Consider the following 22,496-nt stretch of genomic DNA (forward strand, 5'->3'; position numbering starts at 1 on the left):
GGTTTTTGCACATAGAGGCACCTACAAACTGACATTCATACGAATAACCTGACATAACTTAGACTTAGAATGTGAATTAAAGAACTTTAATTATAAAAAAGGACATGAAGTAAACATAAACTATGTTTAACATAGTATTAAATAAATATTCTTGTAAACACCTATTGGATAAATGATTAAATTTATGGATTATAAATAAAAATATATATAACTAAGTATTTTCTACTAAGTACTCCTTTTTATGTACTTAATAAAATATATGATTTATAATTACATTCATGTAAAAAATGGGGTGCTCTTTTGTGTTTGAAATTGATTATTATTTACTAAAATACTAAATATTACCTCATAATAACAAAAATGAATAAACCCATTCTGGTTATAGAATAGATTTGTCTTTTTCACTCGGGCTGGTATCTATATTTAAACAGCCACGGTGGACAAGCGGTTAAGCACACCATCTTACTTCCGATAGTCGCGGCTTAAATTCCTCACACAGTATAAACATTTGCATTCATGAGTATGATTGTTGGTATTTATCTGCGTGTTTCCTAGTATGTACCTACCAAAATATGTTTAAAAAGTATTTATATCTGTTGTCTTAGTAGTCATACCACAAGCTTTGCTTAGCTTGGAACTAGGTGGCGCTGTGTAAATTAGCCAGGTTTATTATTGTTATGATTTTTTAATGAAAATGACAAATCACTGTAATAGTTGGAATGGGTTTGAACGAAGAAGTTAGTTTTTATGTATAAGTTACGTATTTTCTATTTTGTAATAATTGTAAATACTTTTTTGCATTAAATAAAAGATATGAAAGTCATCTCCAATGTTTTTTTAATCTTTTTTTACTATTATACAATGTTTAGTAACTGGGGTTTTGTAATTATTTAATGTTACAATAGAATTGAACTCTCACTGTATTATTGGTGTTTCTGATAATAATAATATCTTCACACTCTTATCACAGAGGGAGTGGACAGAGACATTGGAAATTCGTCGCGTCGGCATTTCACGGGCTAGGTGGATAGATATATAGATATATTAATATTACATCTTAATATAAATAATTTTATAATATAATTCTCTGACTCGGCAAACATTGTTTTGTCATATATAATTGAAAAGTTCTAATATGTCTATTAAAATATATAATGGGTAAAAATTTAGGATTACACATACTTTTAATGCCGTATCACATCCGAAAAATTAAAATAATATTTTGTCTAAAAAATTCAAACATAAATTTTGGGGTGTACACATATCCTATTCAAAGTCCTACTGAAAATACATAATTTTATAGGAATCGATCAATTTGGAAGGAGTTTTGTTACAGACACCGTGATACTAGAATTTTATGTATTATATATTAAAAAAACAGCATATTAATAAAAACACATTAATCATACATTTTTAAATATGTACCACTGCCAAGCAAAAATATATATTTGAAAATAAACGCGGTAGGGGTCAATTACATTGACGTCTCTCGTATTAAGTGTCGTTTGTTATCTGTGTTTCCATCAAAACAAAACAACGCAAAACATTTTTTTAGCGTCAACGAGATTCGAACTTACGACCTTTTAGTCCAAGGGAGTAAGTAGCAAACCACTGGTCCACGACGCTCTCTTACAGTGCAGATTACTTTCAAACTGAAATTTAGAGCGACACGTAACATCTGCATTGCCTCTCACTTTTCATAAACATTTCAAGATTTTCTAAATGATTACTTAAAAAGTTCTTTTTAAGTAATCATTTAGAAAATCTTAAATCTCAATAATTAAAATACGAGTTTTGCAATAAACTTGTATTTTAATTATTATAAGCTTACTTAAAAATACTAAAAGCATATATTCTGTAATAAAGTTTCCAAATAAATGTAGTTTTACCATAAAAATCTATTTTTTCAGCGACAGTTTAGCAAATATCGGTCTCTAGCGGTTTAGCACATCAATCAGTTAGCCTATATCCTGACAAATTCACCAGGAATTTATCACGATGGTTTTCCGCGTGGAGGTCAAGATAACTTGGAATTAATGTGGAACATTAAGTCAGATTCAGAACAGTAAGGTCAGATGTAACAGTAGGTCACTACATGCGCTATGGGGTCTATCAATGGGGTGATTAGTCCAAATTACAAATAATCACCTTCCCCCATATACGACTATTACATGCATGTGAGCGATTCCTCCAATGGTAAGTTTTTTTATGCACCCGCCTGCGCTAACGGCTTACGCTGGCGGGGCACCAGTGGAGGATGACAAGATGAGCATGAGGTCAGGTCAGTTAGCAAATTCACCGTAATATATCACGTAGTTTTCCAGGGGGAGCCACGTGGAGGTCAAATTGACATGGTACATTGTTAACAAAATGGGGTTATTGGCCCACATTACTAACAATCCCCATGCCTCCTAAAAAGGTATGGTTATACTCACGACAATAGCCTACTTTTTTGAGCGAGTACACTAAATCTCTGTAGGTCACCATGCTATAACACCTAGAAAAAGATCATTATTAAAAAAATAGGCTAATACGTTTATCATATCCTGAAGCGAAGGTATCTAATGTGTCTGATGAGTGAGATGTGCTGAGGGTTTTAATATCTTTTAAAATACGAAGATAAAATAAAACTACGACTAATATCTATTATAGAAAGGTGATCTATACAGAAAGATTAGAAAGTAACAATAAAGAATATGTCAAAGAATATTATTATAAAATTTAAAATTAGTATAAAAACTTTTCAAGGAGTTCGCTACAATATCCCCATCTGGTGTGCCATCACAATATATCAAAATTTCCACACCCGTTAGGGACAAAATCATGTGAGTACACAGTGAATACGCAATAGGAAATGCAACTATGTAAAACGTTAATTTTGTGTTAGAAAGCGTTTCGCATGCGATCGCATTATCAATCATCAATAGTTCGCGCAAGGATTTGTCTTAAATGTAAATTAGTACAGACGACTCACGCGCATAACAAGGTCTAGGTGAAAAAATTGCATCTATAGACACGACATGTCCTACAAAGTAAGGCATTTATTTCAAGTCTATACCGGTAGTAGCGGCCTTAGGGGGTGGTGAACAGGGCAATCGCCCGGGGCCTAGCTCTTGCAATTTAAAATAATCAGCGAATGGCATTTTGCCTAGTGGGAAGTTGCAAAAACATCCCGATTTAGGCATTTAATCGCAAATGAACAAATCACTGTTCACAATCAATCACAACAAACATTACTGTCGTTAAAATACACAAACAAAAAAAAAACATTTAAATAAATATAAAACAAGGCATAAATTTTTTGAATCAGCGGAAAATTTCTGCATAATCGTTCGCATCACAGACTTTTCATGTAGGACAAAGCCTCGCAATGGGTAAGGACGCCGCCGCATATAGAATACAATATATTTTTTACTACTAGAACATAAGTTCTACTTGGGACTAGATGGCGCTGTGTGAATTGTCCACGGTTATTACACATTGCTTACAACTGCGGTAGTGTAATACACTTACGGGGTAGAAGTTCATTTCATTGGAATTTCATTTAATCCAAGTGCAGTGCGTTTTTATAAAGGATGAGAATGGAATAGTGCACCCGCCTGCGCTAACAGTTTACGCTGACGGGGCAACATTGGAGGATAATGAGATGAACACAGTTAGCCCATCGTGGTAAATTTACCATATATTTATCACGATGGTTTCCAGGGGGAACCGCGTGGAGGTCAACCTGACAGGGTACATTGCTAGCAATGGGATCAACAGTCCACAATACTAACAATACCCTTCCCTCCAGTGTGTAAGTGTTTTAATTATTATTTTATAAGTTTACTATCTGTTATAGGGCGCAGAAGAATTGATATCCGTATACTAGGTATCACTTTCACTGGGTTTCCAGTACGTAGATTCCCAAGGTTATGACCGTGACCGAAGCGAAGAAAGCCGTGGTGGGAAAGTGCTGATACCAGATATCCAATAACTAACATACATATAATGCAATGAATGTATGAATAGATTTCTTCATCAAATGTTCATTTATTTATTACTAGCTATGCACTCGGTTTCCCCCGCGTGTAATTTATAGCCTATGTGTAATTCTAACGTATAAGCTATATTACAGTAAAGTTTCATCAAAGTTCGTTCAGCAGTTTTTGCCTGAAAGAGTAACAAACATCCATCTATAATCACAAATTTTCGCGTTTACAATATTAATAATAAGATAATATGTAATATAAATGATTTATTGCCAGGAAAAGATACAATCATACATTTGCATGCGTACAATTTTTAGTTAAAAATAAACAAAAATGAAATGAACTTCCGAAACTATACATATTTTGGGCAAAAGCGGCTGACTCAGCTGATATTGTGAGTGTAACGTTTACATGTACGCTGCACAACGTTGATTTTCTGTCAGTCTCTCGCATCGGATATAATCACTACTGATGGCGTCTACTTATTTAACAGTTCAAGGAATATATTATTAATATATTTTGAATAAAACAAACAAAAACCTTAACTTAATCATCTATGTAATAGAAAGGGTTACAAACAAGCTCAAATAGCCATAGAGTTCGTGAAACTCACTACTTTGTATAAACTAGAAGTCCAAAATATTGTATATCTATTAGATGTACAAATCATTCTAAAAACAAATCTTTATAGTTTTTTTTATTGGAATACACAATGCATATTTCGCATAATATAAACTACATATTGAGGTTGGTACGTCTGTGGCACGTCGCATTCATTTTCGCTTAAAGAATTTAATTTAATAACAAACAGCAATATTTGAACATTAATTAATTAAAATTACAATTTATAATTTTACATTTTATATTTTGACAGCACGTACCTACTTGCCTAATACTATTTTGCAAGTTAGTAGGTAAGGTGTTTATTGGGCGCGGTATAAATTGGGCATTCGTTCCATGGACTTTTATTAGTTGACTTTTATTAGTATTAGTTATTAGTTAAAGATGGAAGAATGAGCATACCTATCAATGTTCCACCTTGCAGACTTCTCTGATGACAGGTGGACGTATATCCACAGTTCCTAATTTAGGTACAGCCAAAAATTTGACATGCAAGCTTGCGAAATCTATGTACACTTTATGTGTATTAAAGTGTATTTTTTATATAATAAAATCCAACATTGTTATAAATTAATTTAAGCTAGGGTCAGTTCTTATCTCTGAATGAGATCTCTCCAGTTTTTTTTCGAACTATTCTAATACATTTGACTGCATCTGCCCTTTACAGCGTCACCTGACGATAGGGGGCTAGTGTCGATGGCACTCCAAACCCGCGGAAGGACTTATGGAACGGCTGAAGATTATCTCCCGGCTGACAGATACGACTTTGGTCTGAGGACATCGACATTTAGGGGTTCGAACATCGGTTCAGGCCGTCGTAATTTTGATCCCCGTGTGGAGTGCCCCCGGGCTATGACAGTGGAAGTAATCTATTAAAAGTCGAGGTAGACTTTGTACAAAGTCGTCGTACAAGTAAAGCCACTTGATGGCTAAAATGGATGAGCATTTTAACCATCAAGTGGCTTTACTTGTGTGCACGACGCACCTCTTTGTATATTATTTATGTATTTTGTCTATTATTTTATATAGAAAAATATATATGACATTGTCATTCTTGTTCTGCTAATTATTATACTTTTGTACATAATATTATATTATTGCTTCCTAAAACCCGTGTTTGCATAATTATATCTACCAGCCCCATATATATACAGTCCTTTGATCACAACTTGTTTGAAGGCGGGATATGGCAGTTAAATTATAGTAACGGCATGATACTTTAATCCAATAAGTAAAGAAAAGCAAGAAACAAAAAAAAATCCCCAATATACTTTAATTTTAATTTTATACTCTCCCTAAGAGGCTTCAATCCAACTACCCAGAGGGTGGTTGGATTGAAATTGAAACCACTCCAGGGCTAACCCTGGAGTCGATGCCGGGGCAAAGATTCGTCCCGATGCTCCAACCTCCACCTCCCTAGATGACCAGTCATGCATCTTAATCCTCAAATATGATTCATTGACCTGATGTCCGTAGCTCTGTTCATGTATAGGCAACGGTTGCCACTTACCATCACAACAATCAGTATTGTCATTAATAAAAAAATATCCAGCTACACAGGGCTGTATGTAAGCACAGCTCACTTTATTAGTGATCGCTGACTGTAACAAATTGTCCCTTAGCGAAACCACTCGCTGTCGCCATAGATTGATGTTGCGTTGTCTTTAATCCTATTTCCACCGTGGTAATTCAGTTGTTGTAAGAAGTACTATCCTTGCATATTTCCTACACCGTGAAATTTTAGAATTAAGCATTTCATTCTTGTTTGTATGGTATTTAGATAGATAGATTCTTCATTCACCAATTACAAAACCCAGCATGTATGAGGTACAGAAAAATAAATGTACATATAAAAGAAATGTAGCTGGCTTTATGTGCCGCAAAGGTGAGTAGACAAACCACTCAATATGAAGCTACAAATCTGCAACGCTGATATTCTGTTGACTCCAAACAGATAATATAATATTGCACACTTTTACTAATACTAGCTTTTGCCCGCGGCTTCGCTCGCGTTAATTTATCCCCTTAGGGGTGGAATTAATCAAAATCCTTTCTTAGCGGATGCCTACATCATAACATCTACCTGCATGCCAAATTTCAGCTCGATCCGTCCAGTGGTTTGGGCTGTGCGTTGATAGATCACTATGTCAGTCACCTTTGAGTTATATAGATATATGTGTTAAGTTACGAGTTTGTGAAAATGTTATTGATATTAAGATTTGTGGTAGAGATTAAATAATAGGAGTATCGTACTGTTTAATTTAATATTTACCACAGAAAGCAAGCAATACTCGATCTCGACCATTCTCCGGTGACATAACGGCCAGTGCGTGCTTTTATATCTATTGTTGTTAATATTACTAAATCAGTTTTGAAATTCAACGCCGGAAGTAATAATTGATACCTATATATTTAATTCAATAGGCTTCGAAAGAAAGAAGTCGAAACGTCGAGAGAGGTAAATAACTTTATTTGCCATAAAATTATTCGTGTTAAGACCTGGTTAAAAATTTAAATAATGTATATTAAACACGAAAGTTTAAAAATAACTATTCGAAAGAAAGAAGTTTTTACAATTTTCTAGATGAAAGTAATTTTAAAATTTTATTCCAAATTAAAGATACAAAGCGGAATCCCTATGACACGACTCTACAGATTCTATGACTTGGTTTATATTTTAAAAAAGTAAAGGTGTTGGTTTCAAATTTCTTAGATACCTACTATCTATTCAATTGACCTTTTGTGTGATGTACCTAAACTGATTTAACACCATCTGCTATAACGGTAGCTAATGGTCATCCCATCAGAGATGAAGTCTCCAGGAATTAAACACAATGGTTTCCAGGAAAGACTGCCTACATGATACTGCCTATGGATGTACCTGGTGATAGGTATTACTACTAACATGTTGACCCAATCATTATTGAAGTAATATAATTGTATGTAGCTGTTAGTGTTCGAAATTTGAAAATAGTTCTACTAGATTAAAAATAAATACAACCTTTTTTTATTCCGTGTCCGTATAGATTTTATTTATCTTTGAAAAAATATCATTTGCCTCTAGTTTTTGGCGCCAAAAATTTGAAATAGCTAAATAAATAAACAATTTTATTTAGTTCTGTAGTTAAATGGGAATATTATCCAATATCTTCGTATTAATTGTAAACTGATTTATTTTTTAATCGCTACATATTACTACAGTATTAGTTTCGTAATGCATTATGAAGTTATGATTGAAGTTGGTTTTTTGTGGTGTTTAAAGTAATTTGTTTTTACTACACCTAATTATTATTGAATGACTGGATATAAAGATGTTAAAGGAATATCTTAAGAAAGGAATATTTGTGCACAATTTAATATAGGTGACTAATGGAGCAAAAAGGCGCTTGCGAACGTCGGCTGTAGCCCGCCCGCGCATTTCGATATAAGCGCAAGGTGCAGCCGGCGCCGCGCAGTGCTACCACTGTCTCGACGTAACGTCCACCACAATGGGGAGAAAGGTAATTCATTATTTTTATTTAAAACTAAGAAAAACAAAATATTTTTAAGAGTAGAGTCTTTCAGTGCTATAAATAAAATTAAAAAACTTAGTTGCAATAAATAGTTGTAAAAATGTCTTTTACAACAGCTGAATTTTCTTATATTCTTATAACGTAGTAAGTTGTTTCATGCTGATGATCATAATTATTGATAACTGTTTTAATGTTTAGTAAATTAATATTTTCTTTGTTCACAGGCGTTACTAGCGGTTTTGTGTTGGGTTACGTTTAGTGGGACTTTAGCAAAGGATGAGAACGTATCAAATACTTTAGTTACTAAGGACAATATAAGTGAAGGAAGTGCTCCGAGATTATATCGTAATGTACCCGTTATTGGCGTGTATGCAAGTGCTGCTCCACACGCAGACTACTCGTTTCATATTCCAAGATTTGTAACAGCACCAAAAACTGCAGCAAGTCGTGTCATACCAGTGAAAGAAGAACTCATTGTGCATAATCCAAACACGTTTTTAAAGGATTCGTACGGTAACAGATTTGTGGGAACGCCTCAATCTGCTTACAAGACATCTTTTCCGCAGCAATTCGTTCAGCTGCAAGGGTTACCGGTTCATCTCGTGAACCCGTTACCTGCAACAGTGCCCAGTTACCAAATCAAGCAAGCTGCACCACAGATTATTTATGGATCACAGTATAGAATACCATCGCTACAAACGGCAGTGCCTACTCCTATAAACCGTTTTACAGGCTTCACACAGCCTTTAGTGTATGCTCAAAATATTCAACATGTGGCACCCTCACACACTATTCAAGTTAACAGTCAAGCTCAGAGGTTAGCCGCACCCAAGCAGTCTACTATTAATAATGGCGTTTTTCAAAATTCTCAAGCGATAATAAAGTATACAGATTTAAAGAACGAACCAAAATTTCAGCGGCTTGAAGAAAGGCCTAAAGATAATGTTGTGGCAAAACATGAGAGTGGATTAATCTCATCGAGACAAGTGGATAAGGAACAATTACAAGAAAGTCCAGGAACTCAAACTTATACGACCGTTGTTAATGGACAAAAAACAGTGATAAACGTAGAGACAAAGCCACCAGTACCATTACTAGATTTGACACTTTTGGAACCGTTGCACTTTGATAATCCTGTTGTTCCACAAGTACAGCACTTCTTACCCAGGATTAATCAAGCTACTTACCAAGAACTGCCGGAGTTTAACTTAGACGGTAAAAAACAACAAAAGAAAACTAATAGTGAAGGACAACAGAAGAAGTTGACGAAAAAGAAACAAAAGAAACCATCGTATAATGAAAACACACCTCAAAAACATATACCTGTCAAGCCAACTATAACTATTACAAATACTCCAAATGATGGTCCAGAACTTACATATGAAATTAATTCACCGAATTACAAGGAAACCTACAAAGAACAAGTAGTGAGTTATAATAAAGAGACGAAACCTAAACCAGTTAATTACAACTATGAACACAAGACAGTAAAAGAACCGGTTACATATAGTTATGGAAAAACTGTACAAAAAGCACCGGTATACCACTCTTATGTCCATAGCTCTAAAGAACCAATGCAAATTAAAGAAGTCCATTATGAAAACAATGGTCAACCAAAACATCTTGTATACTCATTCAAACAAGAAGAAAATGACGAAGAACAAAGAGACACACCACCTCGTCATCCACCACAATCGGAGTCTGGCGAAACAAATTCATCAGAAGAAAATGATGAAGATGATCACAATTATCATCATGAAGAGTACGAAGAAACACCAAGACACGGGGAGCAGCTTAGACCTGAACACAGAGAGGAATATCATACTCCACCTTCATCCAATCATTACTCGCAGCCACATAATGTTCCTGTACACTATGAGCTTGATGTTCAACCTGTAACAAAGGAATATGAGGAAAATATACGGTTGAACCCAACGCAAGGACCTAATGCCGCAGTCAAAGTTGATCCTAATCAACATATACAAAGGCCAACACCAGCAGTATTACATCAAAATCATCGCCCATCCCCCATTCCACAGTTACATCAACAACATCCTACTGTACCAATAATTCACCAGCAACATCAAACTCAACGTCCATCTCCAATTCGACATAGACACCATCAGCACCATCAACATCAGCCTGAACAGAGACACAACAATGAGCCTGTGCCACATATACTTGAAAAATCAAAACATATTATTATTCAAGAGGAAACTCCTGAGGAAGTACATTCTCATCAAGAGAATTTTATGGCCAAAATGAGAGAGCAAGAAGAAAATAACGAGGAAGACTTTGAAAAGGCTTATAAAGATGCTGCCTATGGTTTTCCAGCTTATGGAAAGTCTACTGACGATCTTGAAAAAGACATCTATAATGCGGATAGCTATGGAGTTCCTCGAGATGATGCCGAATATGATATCGAACATACACCTTTCCAAGCATATGAAGCGGAAGGCGATAACTTTCCAAAATCCGCTCGCCTAATATACAAAGACGCAAGGGATAACATGAAAAAAGACTACTATTCAGATTACTCAATCAGTAAACCTGAAAGTTTAGTAGATTACCGTAAAAAGAAACAAGATTATTATAAGACGTACAACAAGTATAAACCCGAAAAATATTTCTCCAATGAGGATAATAATAAAAAACAAAAAGAGAAATATACTGCGGCGTCCGTTTTTAATTTCGGTTCTGAGCCTAAGAAAAATAATGATTATTTCGCTCAATATAAAGCATCTCCACAAAAATATCAATATGAGTATGATTATGCTAAAGAAGCGCCTAGAAATAAGGACAGCACTGCGCACGCGTCGCGCCCGTATCAAAGATACAAGAGCAGAACATATTTCGTGGAGCCTCAATTCCAATATGGGTTCGAACCTATCTCGTTACCGCGGCTACTGGACAGCGAGTTAGCGGCAATGGCGACCAACAATAGTCCTGAGAGCGAAAAGCCGGGTATGAGAAAAAAGGTTTACAAAGAGAATTGGTACATTAAGAAAACTAGCACGGCAGGTGGTAAGCCGGCCAGCTGATGACGGTTAGATAACTATTTATTATTATAATGCGTATCGATAATTTGTTAAATTAGTTTCTAAGCGTTAAGGTAATAAAAAATATATTTTTTCATGAAAGTAAATAAAAAATAAATGACATTTATTTTTCTTTAATAATATTTTTTTTTAAATAGTTGTCCCGCGACTTCCTCCGCGTGGAATATAATTTAATTTTTTTAATATAAAAGTAGCCTAAGTTACTCCTTATTACATCAGCTACCTGCCAAAAAAAAGTCCAGCCATTTCAGACAGACAAAAATAATAAAAAATGATATTTTGGTGTACGTACCTATATATTCACATGCATGGAGTAAAAAACGGTTATTTCAATATTACAAACAGACATTCCAATTTTATTTATATGTATAGATGACCAATAGATAGTCTTGTTGTGCAATATAACTTTCGTTGTCAGTCAATACATTACGTGACAACAACTATTTGTTCCGCCCATTCACATTGTACATCGGTAAATAAAAAAAAACTTACACTGGCCTGGTTATCAAGAAAATCAGTCACCGTAGAATAGCAAAAAGTTGATTTTGCATGCCCATTGCAAGCGGATGCAGAGAATTGACGTTACGGAGGCAAATGCTGCAACGCTGGGGAAATAAATGGTTTTAAAAACGTGCACGCCGGACGTGACCAAGTCAAAATCCAAGAATTATATTTAGCAAGTTTTTAACAATTTACGACCTCCAAATTTAATTTATAATTAGCAATTTTACAATAAAATAGAAATATTTTTTTATTCAAATAATCTTAACATAATACACAGACATTATTGAATAGTACTTTTTTAAATTCTACCGAAATAATCCAGAAATTTGGTTCAGAAGAAACTCGGTTGTATATTTTTTCGAACAAATGTAAGTATAAATATATAAAATTCAAATTAGTGTAAAAATAGGTTTAGTTGTTCTATTTTAAGTAGGTAAAATAAAAAGGTATCTGTAATACTTAGATAAATTGCTATGATCAAAACGTAGTGATTACTTGCTCAGTACTATATTCTTGCGAAATTTAAACCACCAACCAACTACCAGTCTGGCGCGCGCTAAGATTAGTATTTCTTTCTTTTTTGTTGTCTAAGTTGCAGTTGTAGGTTTGGATAGAAAATGAATAAATAGATTATTAACGGTGATGCAATATTTTGTAGGTGACAGATTGTGAAGTATCTAAGTATCCAACGATAAAGAACCATAAATAATAATTTACAGTAACATTGGTAATATTACAAATAAATTTATTATTAATGAACTATTATTGATAATTAATTGTAATACCTACTAGTTAGTTCTTTTATATAATTTGAACTGCAAACCAACCGCCTATCTGATGGTAAGAGGAGCTATGTATATGTAATTATTATATATAAATACATACAGCACTACAGACAGTTTGCATGTAATGCTTGTAATATCACATACATTTCAGTAATTTCACTCCCTTCTTCTAACGAAACACATCTTATACAAGCTGTTTAGTGGCTGAAAAAGTTGATGATAAGGTACATACGTAGTCGAGTTATCAAAAAGTCAAATTAGATACTTTTTTAGTTTACTAGAAATCTGCCCAGTATTGTATGAGTGTAGTAGTGAGAACGCTGGAGATCGAGAATCGAACTCGCGACAATCAGAAGTAAAGCAGTCTGCTATATGCCTAGACCACCTTCCTCTGAAATAGTTTAGACTTTACCCTGTAATAACTAATAACGATCAGAGTTAAGTTTTCAAATTTCAACAACAAGTACTGAGACTAATAGTAAAAATTGATGCAGTGACGACCTCGAAGATTTTGCAAGGTCTGAATGAATAGATTCTTCAAGACAAATACGAGAGCGTTGCTTAAGCAATTAGTTACTTTTGTTAAAAAAAAACAGACTGCAGTTGCACAAATAGCGTGGCATTACCATGTTATTTGTGCAACTACTATACTGCAGTCAACTATGTCATATATCACTAAAAAAACATTAAAATCAGTTCAGAATTAGTGAAAAAATGATGGAGGACTAATAAGATTCCATCCTAAGATTGCCTGGAAGAGATCGCTTTTAGCGATAAGGCCGCCCATTGTTACCTCTTTGTCTCGTATATTGTATTTTTTTTATCATTTTATACATAATTGTATATGTAATTGCATTTTCTTCATTCATTCATAAGATTCAGTTAAAATTATCTGTCCATTGGGATATGTAGTTTTAGTTGTAACATTTACGTACGTTACTTTACTTTTATTTACGTATGTATTTACGTAGTTATGAATACAAATATCTTTATTATTTTGGATCATCATCATCAAAAAAAAAAAATTGCAAACTATTCCAATAGCATACAATAGCATACAATAGGTCACATTATATGTGTAGTAATAATCTAATATAAAATATATATATGACGACCTCGATGGTCTAGCGGCTTAGCACACTGCCTTACTTCCGATGGTCACGGGTTTGATTCCTCGCACAGTACAATAATTTCTATTCATGATTTGTTTGTATGATTGATTGTATCAGTCTGGGTGTTTTATATGTATGTATTTATCGAAAAATCAATATCTGTGTACTTGTATCAGTTGTCTAGTATCCACAACATAGCTAGCTAGCCAGCTAGCTGTGTTGTGGATACTGCGCTAGCTTAACTACGCTACGCTAGCTTAACTTGACTCTAGATGGTGCTGTGTGAATTGTCCTTAGATTATTATAATTATTATTATTGAAGAAGAAAAGATTGTGCTTTTATCCGAGTAAGAGACCAGTTAGGCAAGAGGTAGATGAGATGGAAAAATATGATTATAGGTTCTTGTTCAAGGCCAGAAGTCCTGACAGTTATTAGAATATTCCACAAATTAAACATATAATTAAGTTTTGAATGATTTATTGGGACAAATTAATGTAAAATAATAAATTCTTAAACCGTTTATGAAAACCGTATTCTATAAATAATATAAAGCTTCCAATTGTATGACTAGTTAAAAATATTTCATTTGAAATGCTCCTATTTGTGTGCTGTTTTAACCGTACGTAATTCTAAATCTATGCAAGAGTATAAAAATAAACAATATACATATTCTATTGTAAAAATAACATCTACAATCTTATATCATGAGATAATGTTTACGCGAGTTTCAAGGCGTTTTTGGCCCGGGTCCCCATCAAGATGCTGACTTTCATGAAGGAATACTGGCCGAAGTTATATCGGCGCTACCGTGGCAGATTGCCGTCGTCAGTGCTGTCCACCACACAGACAATTTATATTTTATTATTATATCTGTATATTACTCTGTAAGATATATGTAATACGGGCCATGTAGACTGAATTAAATAAATAAAAAATTCTGAATTTCTTGCGTGTTGAAAAATTTAAGTGTACAGGATTAGTCGTAAATGGTATATCGAGACGAAAGTTATATTTTCATGAAATTGGAACATTTCATTAAGAAACGAAGAGGTAATCTGATCTTTACGACTAACCTAGTATACGATCCTGTAATTTTCACGTCGTTTAGAGCTAATGGAACAATATTTTATGCTAGTGTCTTCTGGCTGGTAGTATTGATTCTGCATAGCAAATATTTGCGAGGTGATGCTACTACAAATATATTGGCATATGTTGCAACTGTTTTGTCTGTGGTAGTAGGCGAACTTTGAATTATTTTTATATGGATCTTTATTGTATGTATACATATGGAAAAAGTACAGCCAATTAAAATTCAATTAAAAATAACTTATAATTAATGTTATTGTACTATTTGTGTCATATATCGATAACTTTCGTGTTTGTAGTAAGTAGTTATTGATATATCGTGATGACATAAGATTGTAAATTTCATGTTTATACTTAATTATGTTTAACTTTCTTTTTCTTTTTGCTATCTTAGTTTCCTTATATTCTCTGTATCTACTACTTCAACGTCTCTTCTTCTAAATAGCCTTAAAGTCATCACAATAGTAGCTGCAGCTAAAGTTAGTGATAACACAGTCAAAACAATGGTACTTGTTGGAAAGTGGCCATCACTGAAGTCGAAAAGTTCAGCTACTAAAGCCACTGGTCTCAGTATCTTCACAACAGGTTCACATCCCGATTCTCTGACGTACTTTGCCCAGGTCCTGTTAGCGAAACTTAATTCTCTTGGTTTTATGAATGGCCTTCTGCCTGGAACTGTTTTGTTGACAGGTATAGACATATTGCGAAGCTGTGTCTCATTGTAATGACAATATAAATGCTTCTTTTTCTTGTTTCCTTTCACCACTATGTCTTTTTCTGCACTTTTAGCTCCAATAAGAACATCTAAATTACCTTTAATCATATTTGCCCAATCCCACATTTCCGCGATCTTACAGTCGCAAACAAATGGATTGCCAACTAAATTCAAAGAATGTAGCTTGGGATTATTAACAAATACTTGAGGGTCAATAGTTGTTAAATTATTGTTACTCAAGTTTATCTTTTCTAGTTGATGTAATCTTTCTAAGAATGAAAGACTGTCATACTCAGATTTTATTCTGTTACCAGCCAAATTTAATTCTGTCAGATTTTCTGTATTTTTAAATGCATCAGCATTAAGGGAAGTAATGTTGCAGTTGCTCAACTCAAGTATTGTGACTTGAGATAACTGTTTAGGGAAAACAGGACCTGAAACAGGAATCACCAGTGGATTTCCACCCAGACGTATCTCTCTTAAATCCATATAAGTTAAATTTTTAAAGAAAACATTCGCATTTAATGGCCTCTTTAATCCACAAAATTCCAGTTCAAGTGTAGTAAGCTGCGTTAAGTTTCCAAAAAGACCTGCTTCAAGAGACAATAGATCATTACCAGATAAGACCAGCCTTTTCATTGATGTCATTTTGGAAAATGTGTCTGGGCCTATGTAAGACAAATTACTATAACCCATATTTAAATATTCTAATTTTTCCAAAGGCGCAAGGAGTTTCGTGAATACATTTACTAGTGGATTATGGGATATATCTAGTTCTTGTAAATTGTTAAAAACATTGAAATTATCAGGCAGATTACGCAGGCCACAGTTACTTAAAAACAATCTCTCCAGTTTTGGTAAGGGCTCTAACGCCTCCTGCAAGTCGGGTGCGAATAATGGATTGCCAGAAAGATACAGGCTTTTTAACCTGCTCGCATTTGCAAATGCTTCTCCTGCAATCGGTCCTTGTATTTTACAATTTGACAGATCCAATAATTCTAAATGGTCAACACTGCTGCCCAATATAGCCCCAACATCTAAGTCGCGTAGTTCATTATCAGCTAAAATTAATGTGACCAGATTTGTGCAGTTGGAGAAAGTGTCTTCAGATAGCGAAGTTATTCCAGACTTCCTCAAATTTAAATATTCAAGTCTTATTAGTTTTCCTAATAATTCTGGCCAATTTGTGTTGGTAAGTTGATTTCCTGCTAATTCTAAGTTCTTTAAGTTAAAGGAGGTGAAGAATACGTTTTCAGAAATACTGGTTAACTTGCAATCGTTCAGTTTTAAAGTATCGAGACTGGTTAAGACGTCAAACACACCAGTGTCTAATGTTATCAGAGGATTATTAGAAAGATCAACTGTGGTTAAAGATGTGATATTCTCGAAAAACTGTGGGTTTATTTCTGACAAGTTACATGAGCTAATGTCCAGATATTGCAATGTAGTGGAGATTAGGAATGGCCCATCCACAATACTTATCGGATTATCTTGAAGCTCTACGTTTAGAAGACCACGCGCATCTCTGTAATGAAATATAATTAAAATTATTATAAAAGCTATAAACAGTAGTGCAGAAAGAATTAAAATCGGGTCTTTAGATTTTAATTCAATGAATTTTAATATAGACACTTCCATTATGCCTGAACTAAGATAAGAACATAGCGTTCTAGGCGTTAAATTCAATTTGCATTCGTTGCGCGACCATTATCTAATATTGGCATCACGAGTTAACGTCAATTTGTCGCGTTCTGCCGTACTAGTGAACACAACAAGTTCACAAGTAATTGGTACAATTTTGTCATCAGAGCCATTGTGCGTTCAGGAATGAGTGTCAGAATCGTCACGCAAACATTGAACGCTCGTGGGAAAAAAATCTTTCCAGTGTGCAGTAAACAGTGAGTCATTCGAACATTGATGATAATGTTACATTTTATATCACACACGAAGGTGTTTAGAGGTAATTTGTTCACTCGTAGCTCTCTCAATGAATTTAGACCTTTTAATTTTTTTATTGTATCTGTTTGTAATTTGTAATTTGTAACGTGTATTGTGCGCCCATTATTTCAATGTGAAGTAAACTGAAGTTAGTACCACAGAGCTATTAACACTACGTTTTATAAGATTTGACACTATCCATATGTTCTCATAACGAATATTATATCACATAATACTCCTATAAAGGAAAAGTTCGCAAACAAAGTTTCTTTTAGGCGGGCTTGAATATTTGAGGAAAACCTTAAAAACTAAACAATTGCTTGCAATACTATTTGTTTATACTACGACGGTGTTTTTTTTTTTAATTTTAAGTATCTATTAACACAATGTGATTATAAATTATAGGTACAATATTTATGCAGCTATCATTAAAAGTAGGGCTCGCATTCGATGTTGTTAATTTTCTTTTAAGTGAGGTGTGTAATGTTTTATCTTCCAGATTTCTCATGTTTCCTTTTTTTATCAGAAGGGAATTGTAATGTCTACCTGGCCGCTAATTTTGCGGTAATTAGGCCTTGTTAATTTGTACAATACGAATACGATGGTCACAAACAATAAGATTTGCGCCACTCGATTGGTAGCGCCATTGCCAAATTCGAATCAGATGTTAATTAATGATTTCGTTGAGGGCGTTAAAATTTCGGTAAGTAGATAACTAGTTCTGGAGAATTATGGCCATATTTAGAAATGGTCATGGAAATGTTGTGATATGTAGGCCTGCAAATTTCGTAATAGAAGGAATACTGAAATCGGTACGGGTGAATCTGAATATTATTTGAAACCACACTGCAACTTAGTCTATGGCATGTGATGTTACTTAGATATGGTTTTTTAATGTACTTTTATGCTTGTTTTTCATTATACTGCTACTACTACATGTATTGAAATTCACTTAATATGTAAAAAAAACAGGTAATTCTATAACAACCGTATGTATGCATTAGAATTAAATCTTCAAATTTAGAGTTTCTGCGGTTTAAATGATTAAACGAAAACAAGGAGTACGACAGACACAATAAGGTAGTCGTCCTTCAATAGGTACGATCAAATTTGATAATATTACTAAAATTTAATATGTACTTACAAGAAAGCTTCCGGGTCGACGTAACTAATGTTATTTCCTGACAAATCGACGTCAATAAGGTACTCCAAGCCTTTAAAAGCGTCTCTATCTACGCTCCTCAGGTGATTGTTAGCGATTTGCAGGCGACGCATCTTGATATCGCTCGGGAACGTGTTTAACTTTGTTATGTTGTTGCCGTTGAGATCCAAGATGTAAACGCTCATACTGAGCTCATCATATGGTACTTCGGTGAGGTTACTCTCGGAGCAATCTGTCACCCAATTGATCCTGAAGTAGTGGCAGTCGCATTCATCAGGACATTCCAGCTCGAAGCTGTCGCCGTTGAAGCCATATGTGAAACTGATGGATATGAAGACAAATATAAGTAGCGAGAACTGCCCCATCTTCAAGCAGATTACCCTTCACAGTCCAATGCTAAAATCCATATTAGAGTGTATCTGGAACGAGAATAAGGTCTTGTTTAGTAAACTCGCATGATGTGTTGATTAGAAGACGTGATTATGTTAGGATCGTTAATTTTTACGGTAAACATTCGCAGGCACATGTAAAATGATTCGTTATATTACCTCGTAAATCTACTATATTATGGATTACTTGTAATCGTAATGTAAATGTTGACTTTGTGTTTAATCCAGATTATCTTCCCTACGTTGCTTCTAATTTTATATTGGTTGTATAATAGCTTTCCTTTTTAGGATAAGTAAGGTGGGTTAAGTAAATTTTAAATTTGAGGGGAAGTGGATTGTTAGTTGTGGACAAATCATAACGATAGTAGCAATGTGTCATGTCAGATTGACCACCGCGCGTTTTCCCTAGAAACCATGGCATTAATTACTGGTGAAATTACCACGATGGGCTTACTGACTTGACATCAGGTTATCTTGTCCTTCACTGGTGCACCGCCATCGTAAGCCGTTAGCACAGGCGGGAGCACCATTAGAACGCGCACGTGACACCCTTGGTATCTCAGGAGTCCATAGGAATATTCCAGAATATACAAAACAGATCACGATTTTTTATGTAATTTGAATGGCATATGCTGCGGCCCAACTGATGGTAAGCGGTACCTAACCGACGCCTATATATTTACATGAACAACACTACGGACATCACGTAAGATGTCATACTTCTTATCCTGTAAATTCAATAAGTCTATAATTACAGCAAAGCAAAACAACACAGTCCATTTATTTTTTGTTATTGTATCAACTAATTTTATATTTGACTAGCTGTGCCCGCGGTTTATCCGCATGAAATTTACAGTCTGTACATGTTATTCTGATGTATAAAGTATATTATTGTAAAGTTTCATTAAAATGCGTTCAGTAGTTTTTGCGTGAACGAGTAACAAACATCCATCCATACTCACAAACTTTCGCGTTTATAGGTAATATTAATAAGAATTGCAGAATTGATCGTGGAAATTACCCAAAGGTGATAGGCAGAAACTTAACCTTTAATTAATTATTATTTATTAAGTGTGCACTTATCGATGATTGTAAATGTATTGGATAAGTTAATTAAACGCGGTCATCCGTTCCTTTCTGTTAGGAACCATTCCAGCTCGTTGTTGAATTAAAACAGGCATTGTGTACTCGACAGTGGAGACGACAATCAATGTAATAGCGGTCATCCTGTTGTGTGCCACGAGTTACTGCCCGACAGAATTTTCTAGAAATATTCTGTTGTGGTTGTGTCGGGACGGTCGAACACATGTTTCTGTTATTATTAGTTTTCCTGACTTCAACATAGTGTTCCTGAATAAAGTCAATTTATAAAACTATTAGACTTGAGAACACAATTTTATCATTGTTATGACATATACGTAAATATATAGACGTTTTCCTTTTTCTAACACGAAATTAATTTGGGAAGATCACAAAGTGAAACGGGATAAAATTGATGAGATGTCATAACATGAAATGCAAACAGCTTGTAATTAATTATAATTTAATGTAAGTTATAATAAAATATGAATAAAAATTCAATTACCAGCACTTTAAATTACTTTACATTCAATTATACCCTTAACAGATTACTTTCAATTGACACTTTAGTTGCAGTGCATATCTTTTTGATTCTACTAATTCCGAATGCAGCCTCATCATAAGAAAAACGAGCAAGAAACTTGCAGTTATATTATTATAGAAGATTAATATTAAATCCTCTTCTTTTTGGGGATTATTCATCAACATTCAGTTGACGTATAAACTAACAGCAATTTATGTTTTCCTGATACCTACTCGTACGTGGAGGACGACTGCCCACCGGGTGCTTTATATCGACCATTTAATTAGGTCTAGATGGAAAGTTTTCGCTTCCGATAGGTTTTCGGTAATATGATATAAGTCGAATAATCTAAAACCTATTGAGTAGGTTTTAGATTATTCGCGACTAAATTAGTAGAGAATCAATATGATTAAACTCTACATAGTCTTTGCAAACCCATCACAATTAAAATGGGTGATGATATCGCATTTTAACCATAGACCAAATATAATGGTGGTCAAGTCAAGTGGGTAAAATATATTAAGGCTATTATTAGCATATTAATCGCTTGGGAAAATTATTTATCTGTTCTATGGGTTTAAGCTGTATGTGATAATTCTGTTGCCAGGTAGTTGTAAAAAGGAAATATGTTATATTATTCTCGAATAAAATATGGTGGGATGAACATGGTAATTTTACTTATAATCAAAGTATTTTTATTTTCTTCAAGCTCTGATTTATTCATTATGTTAGTATATTGAATAGCACACTCATAGTATATATATTTTCTATTACACGTGTAGGTATTTGCCTAAACCCGTTATTTTACTTTCATCTCTCCTTTGAATGTTTGTAAACAAACTTGAGTTTATTAATTACATAAACGGTTTTCAGATTTAAGGTTATGGTATGAAATAGTAGATAAATATTCGGAAAACTATAGTAAAAACATGGTTCTAAAATTGATCGACGATAGACTACGTCATATAAAGTATTGCAACTTATAAATAATACATAAGAAATAACACACATGACAAAATGTATATTTATATCTAAATTAGTAACGTTGATATAATAAGGTTTATATATATTGGTATATACCTATATATATCTACTAAGAAATGTACTTAAAGTTGTGTAAATGCCACTTATAACTGCACAAGTTATGCAATGCTAAAGTCATTGCGAGTTTAAATTAGGTACATTTTTGAGGAAACCACATGTTTTTCACTAATCAATTAAAACATGAACACCTAGAATAACCGACTGAATTATAATCTCTAGGTAACACAGCGTGATGTCAACATCGTATTTTAGTTCTTGATTAACTTCTTACCTACTTCAAACACTACAAAAATTTGGGCGTCCGTGAGACGTGACGCGAGCCGAAAGGTCACGTGGTACATTTTCCGGGCCGATGCATACGATAAATAACAAACTTACATGACTGTATTCTCGATGTACGTGCTCCTAACTCGACCACAAACTGTCTACTGCGGAATGAAATGATGAAACCTACTTGACAATGGTTGATGCTCATACAGGCGCTTAGCCACTCAATGATTCTGTAAGTACATAATATACTATATTGTTTAGGTTTTTTTGTGATCTGACAAATCGATAGTACTTCGAGTGTTGCCGTAAGCTTTAACATGAAAACTAAGACATATTATACAGTTGATCACTCTATTATCAGCAGTATAATAGAATGCCATTGTTATTAACCAGTAATTATTGAAAAACAAATTATTTATTTAATGGTGTTGCTATTTAGAATACATGCACACATTGCAGAGATAAAGAAAATACCCTACTTGTACAAAGTAATTCTGTTAACAAATTATGAGATATTGCTATATGAAACTAACAGGCGCTATCGAGGTATCATACAAGAATACATTCCTTGAAATCTAAGAAATTTTATTTAAAGTGGTTTCGTGCTATTTGGTTGAAATTAAAATATTACCTAACTTCGGAATTCTGTGTCAATTGTGCGAAGCAGAGGTAATATGTAAAAAAAATGTGTGTATCCTAATTAGTACTGCTATAATTCATAAAT

At 34.1% G+C, this 22,496-nt stretch overlaps 2 protein-coding genes across 2 annotated transcripts; one reads left to right on the forward strand and one right to left on the reverse strand.

The window, feature by feature from the left end:
• The first annotated feature begins 8,061 nt into the window (after positions 1-8,061).
• On the forward strand, positions 8,062-11,145 carry LOC131851844 (myb-like protein AA). The gene is made up of 2 exons (XM_059202408.1): positions 8,062-8,092; positions 8,329-11,145. Exons 1-2 carry the CDS (start codon positions 8,081-8,083, stop codon positions 11,143-11,145), a joined length of 2,829 nt encoding a protein of 942 aa, XP_059058391.1. The 5' UTR covers positions 8,062-8,080.
• Positions 11,146-15,020: 3,875 nt separating this feature from the next.
• Positions 15,021-20,198, reverse strand: LOC131851827 (toll-like receptor 4). Its single transcript, XM_059202391.1, has 3 exons — positions 20,104-20,198; positions 18,449-18,847; positions 15,021-16,891 (listed from the first exon to the last, which is right to left on the reverse strand). The coding sequence occupies exons 1-3, from the start codon at positions 20,196-20,198 to the stop codon at positions 15,037-15,039; spliced, it is 2,349 nt and encodes a 782-aa protein (XP_059058374.1). The 3' UTR covers positions 15,021-15,036.
• Between the last annotated feature and the right edge of the window lie 2,298 nt (positions 20,199-22,496).

This window comes from Achroia grisella, unplaced genomic scaffold, assembly GCF_030625045.1.
Source record: "Achroia grisella isolate CSIRO2021 unplaced genomic scaffold, CSIRO_AGI_Agris_v1 utg808, whole genome shotgun sequence".
NCBI classification, from domain to species: Eukaryota; Metazoa; Arthropoda; class Insecta; order Lepidoptera; family Pyralidae; genus Achroia; species Achroia grisella.

What these genes read in the sequence shown, in the direction of transcription:
- LOC131851827 (XM_059202391.1), bottom strand. Translation starts at nt 20,198, where the DNA reads ATGTTGAAGTCAGGAAAACTAATAATAACAGAAACATGTGTTCGACCG. An exon ending in CTAGAAAATTCTGTCGGGCA is followed by an intron (nt 18,848 to 20,103) that starts GTAACTCGTGGC and finishes TGGACTGTGAAG; the next exon opens with GGTAATCTGCTTGAAGATGG. An exon ending in GTCGACCCGGAAGCTTTCTT is followed by an intron (nt 16,892 to 18,448) that starts GTAAGTACATAT and finishes ATTTCATTACAG; the next exon opens with AGATGCGCGTGGTCTTCTAA.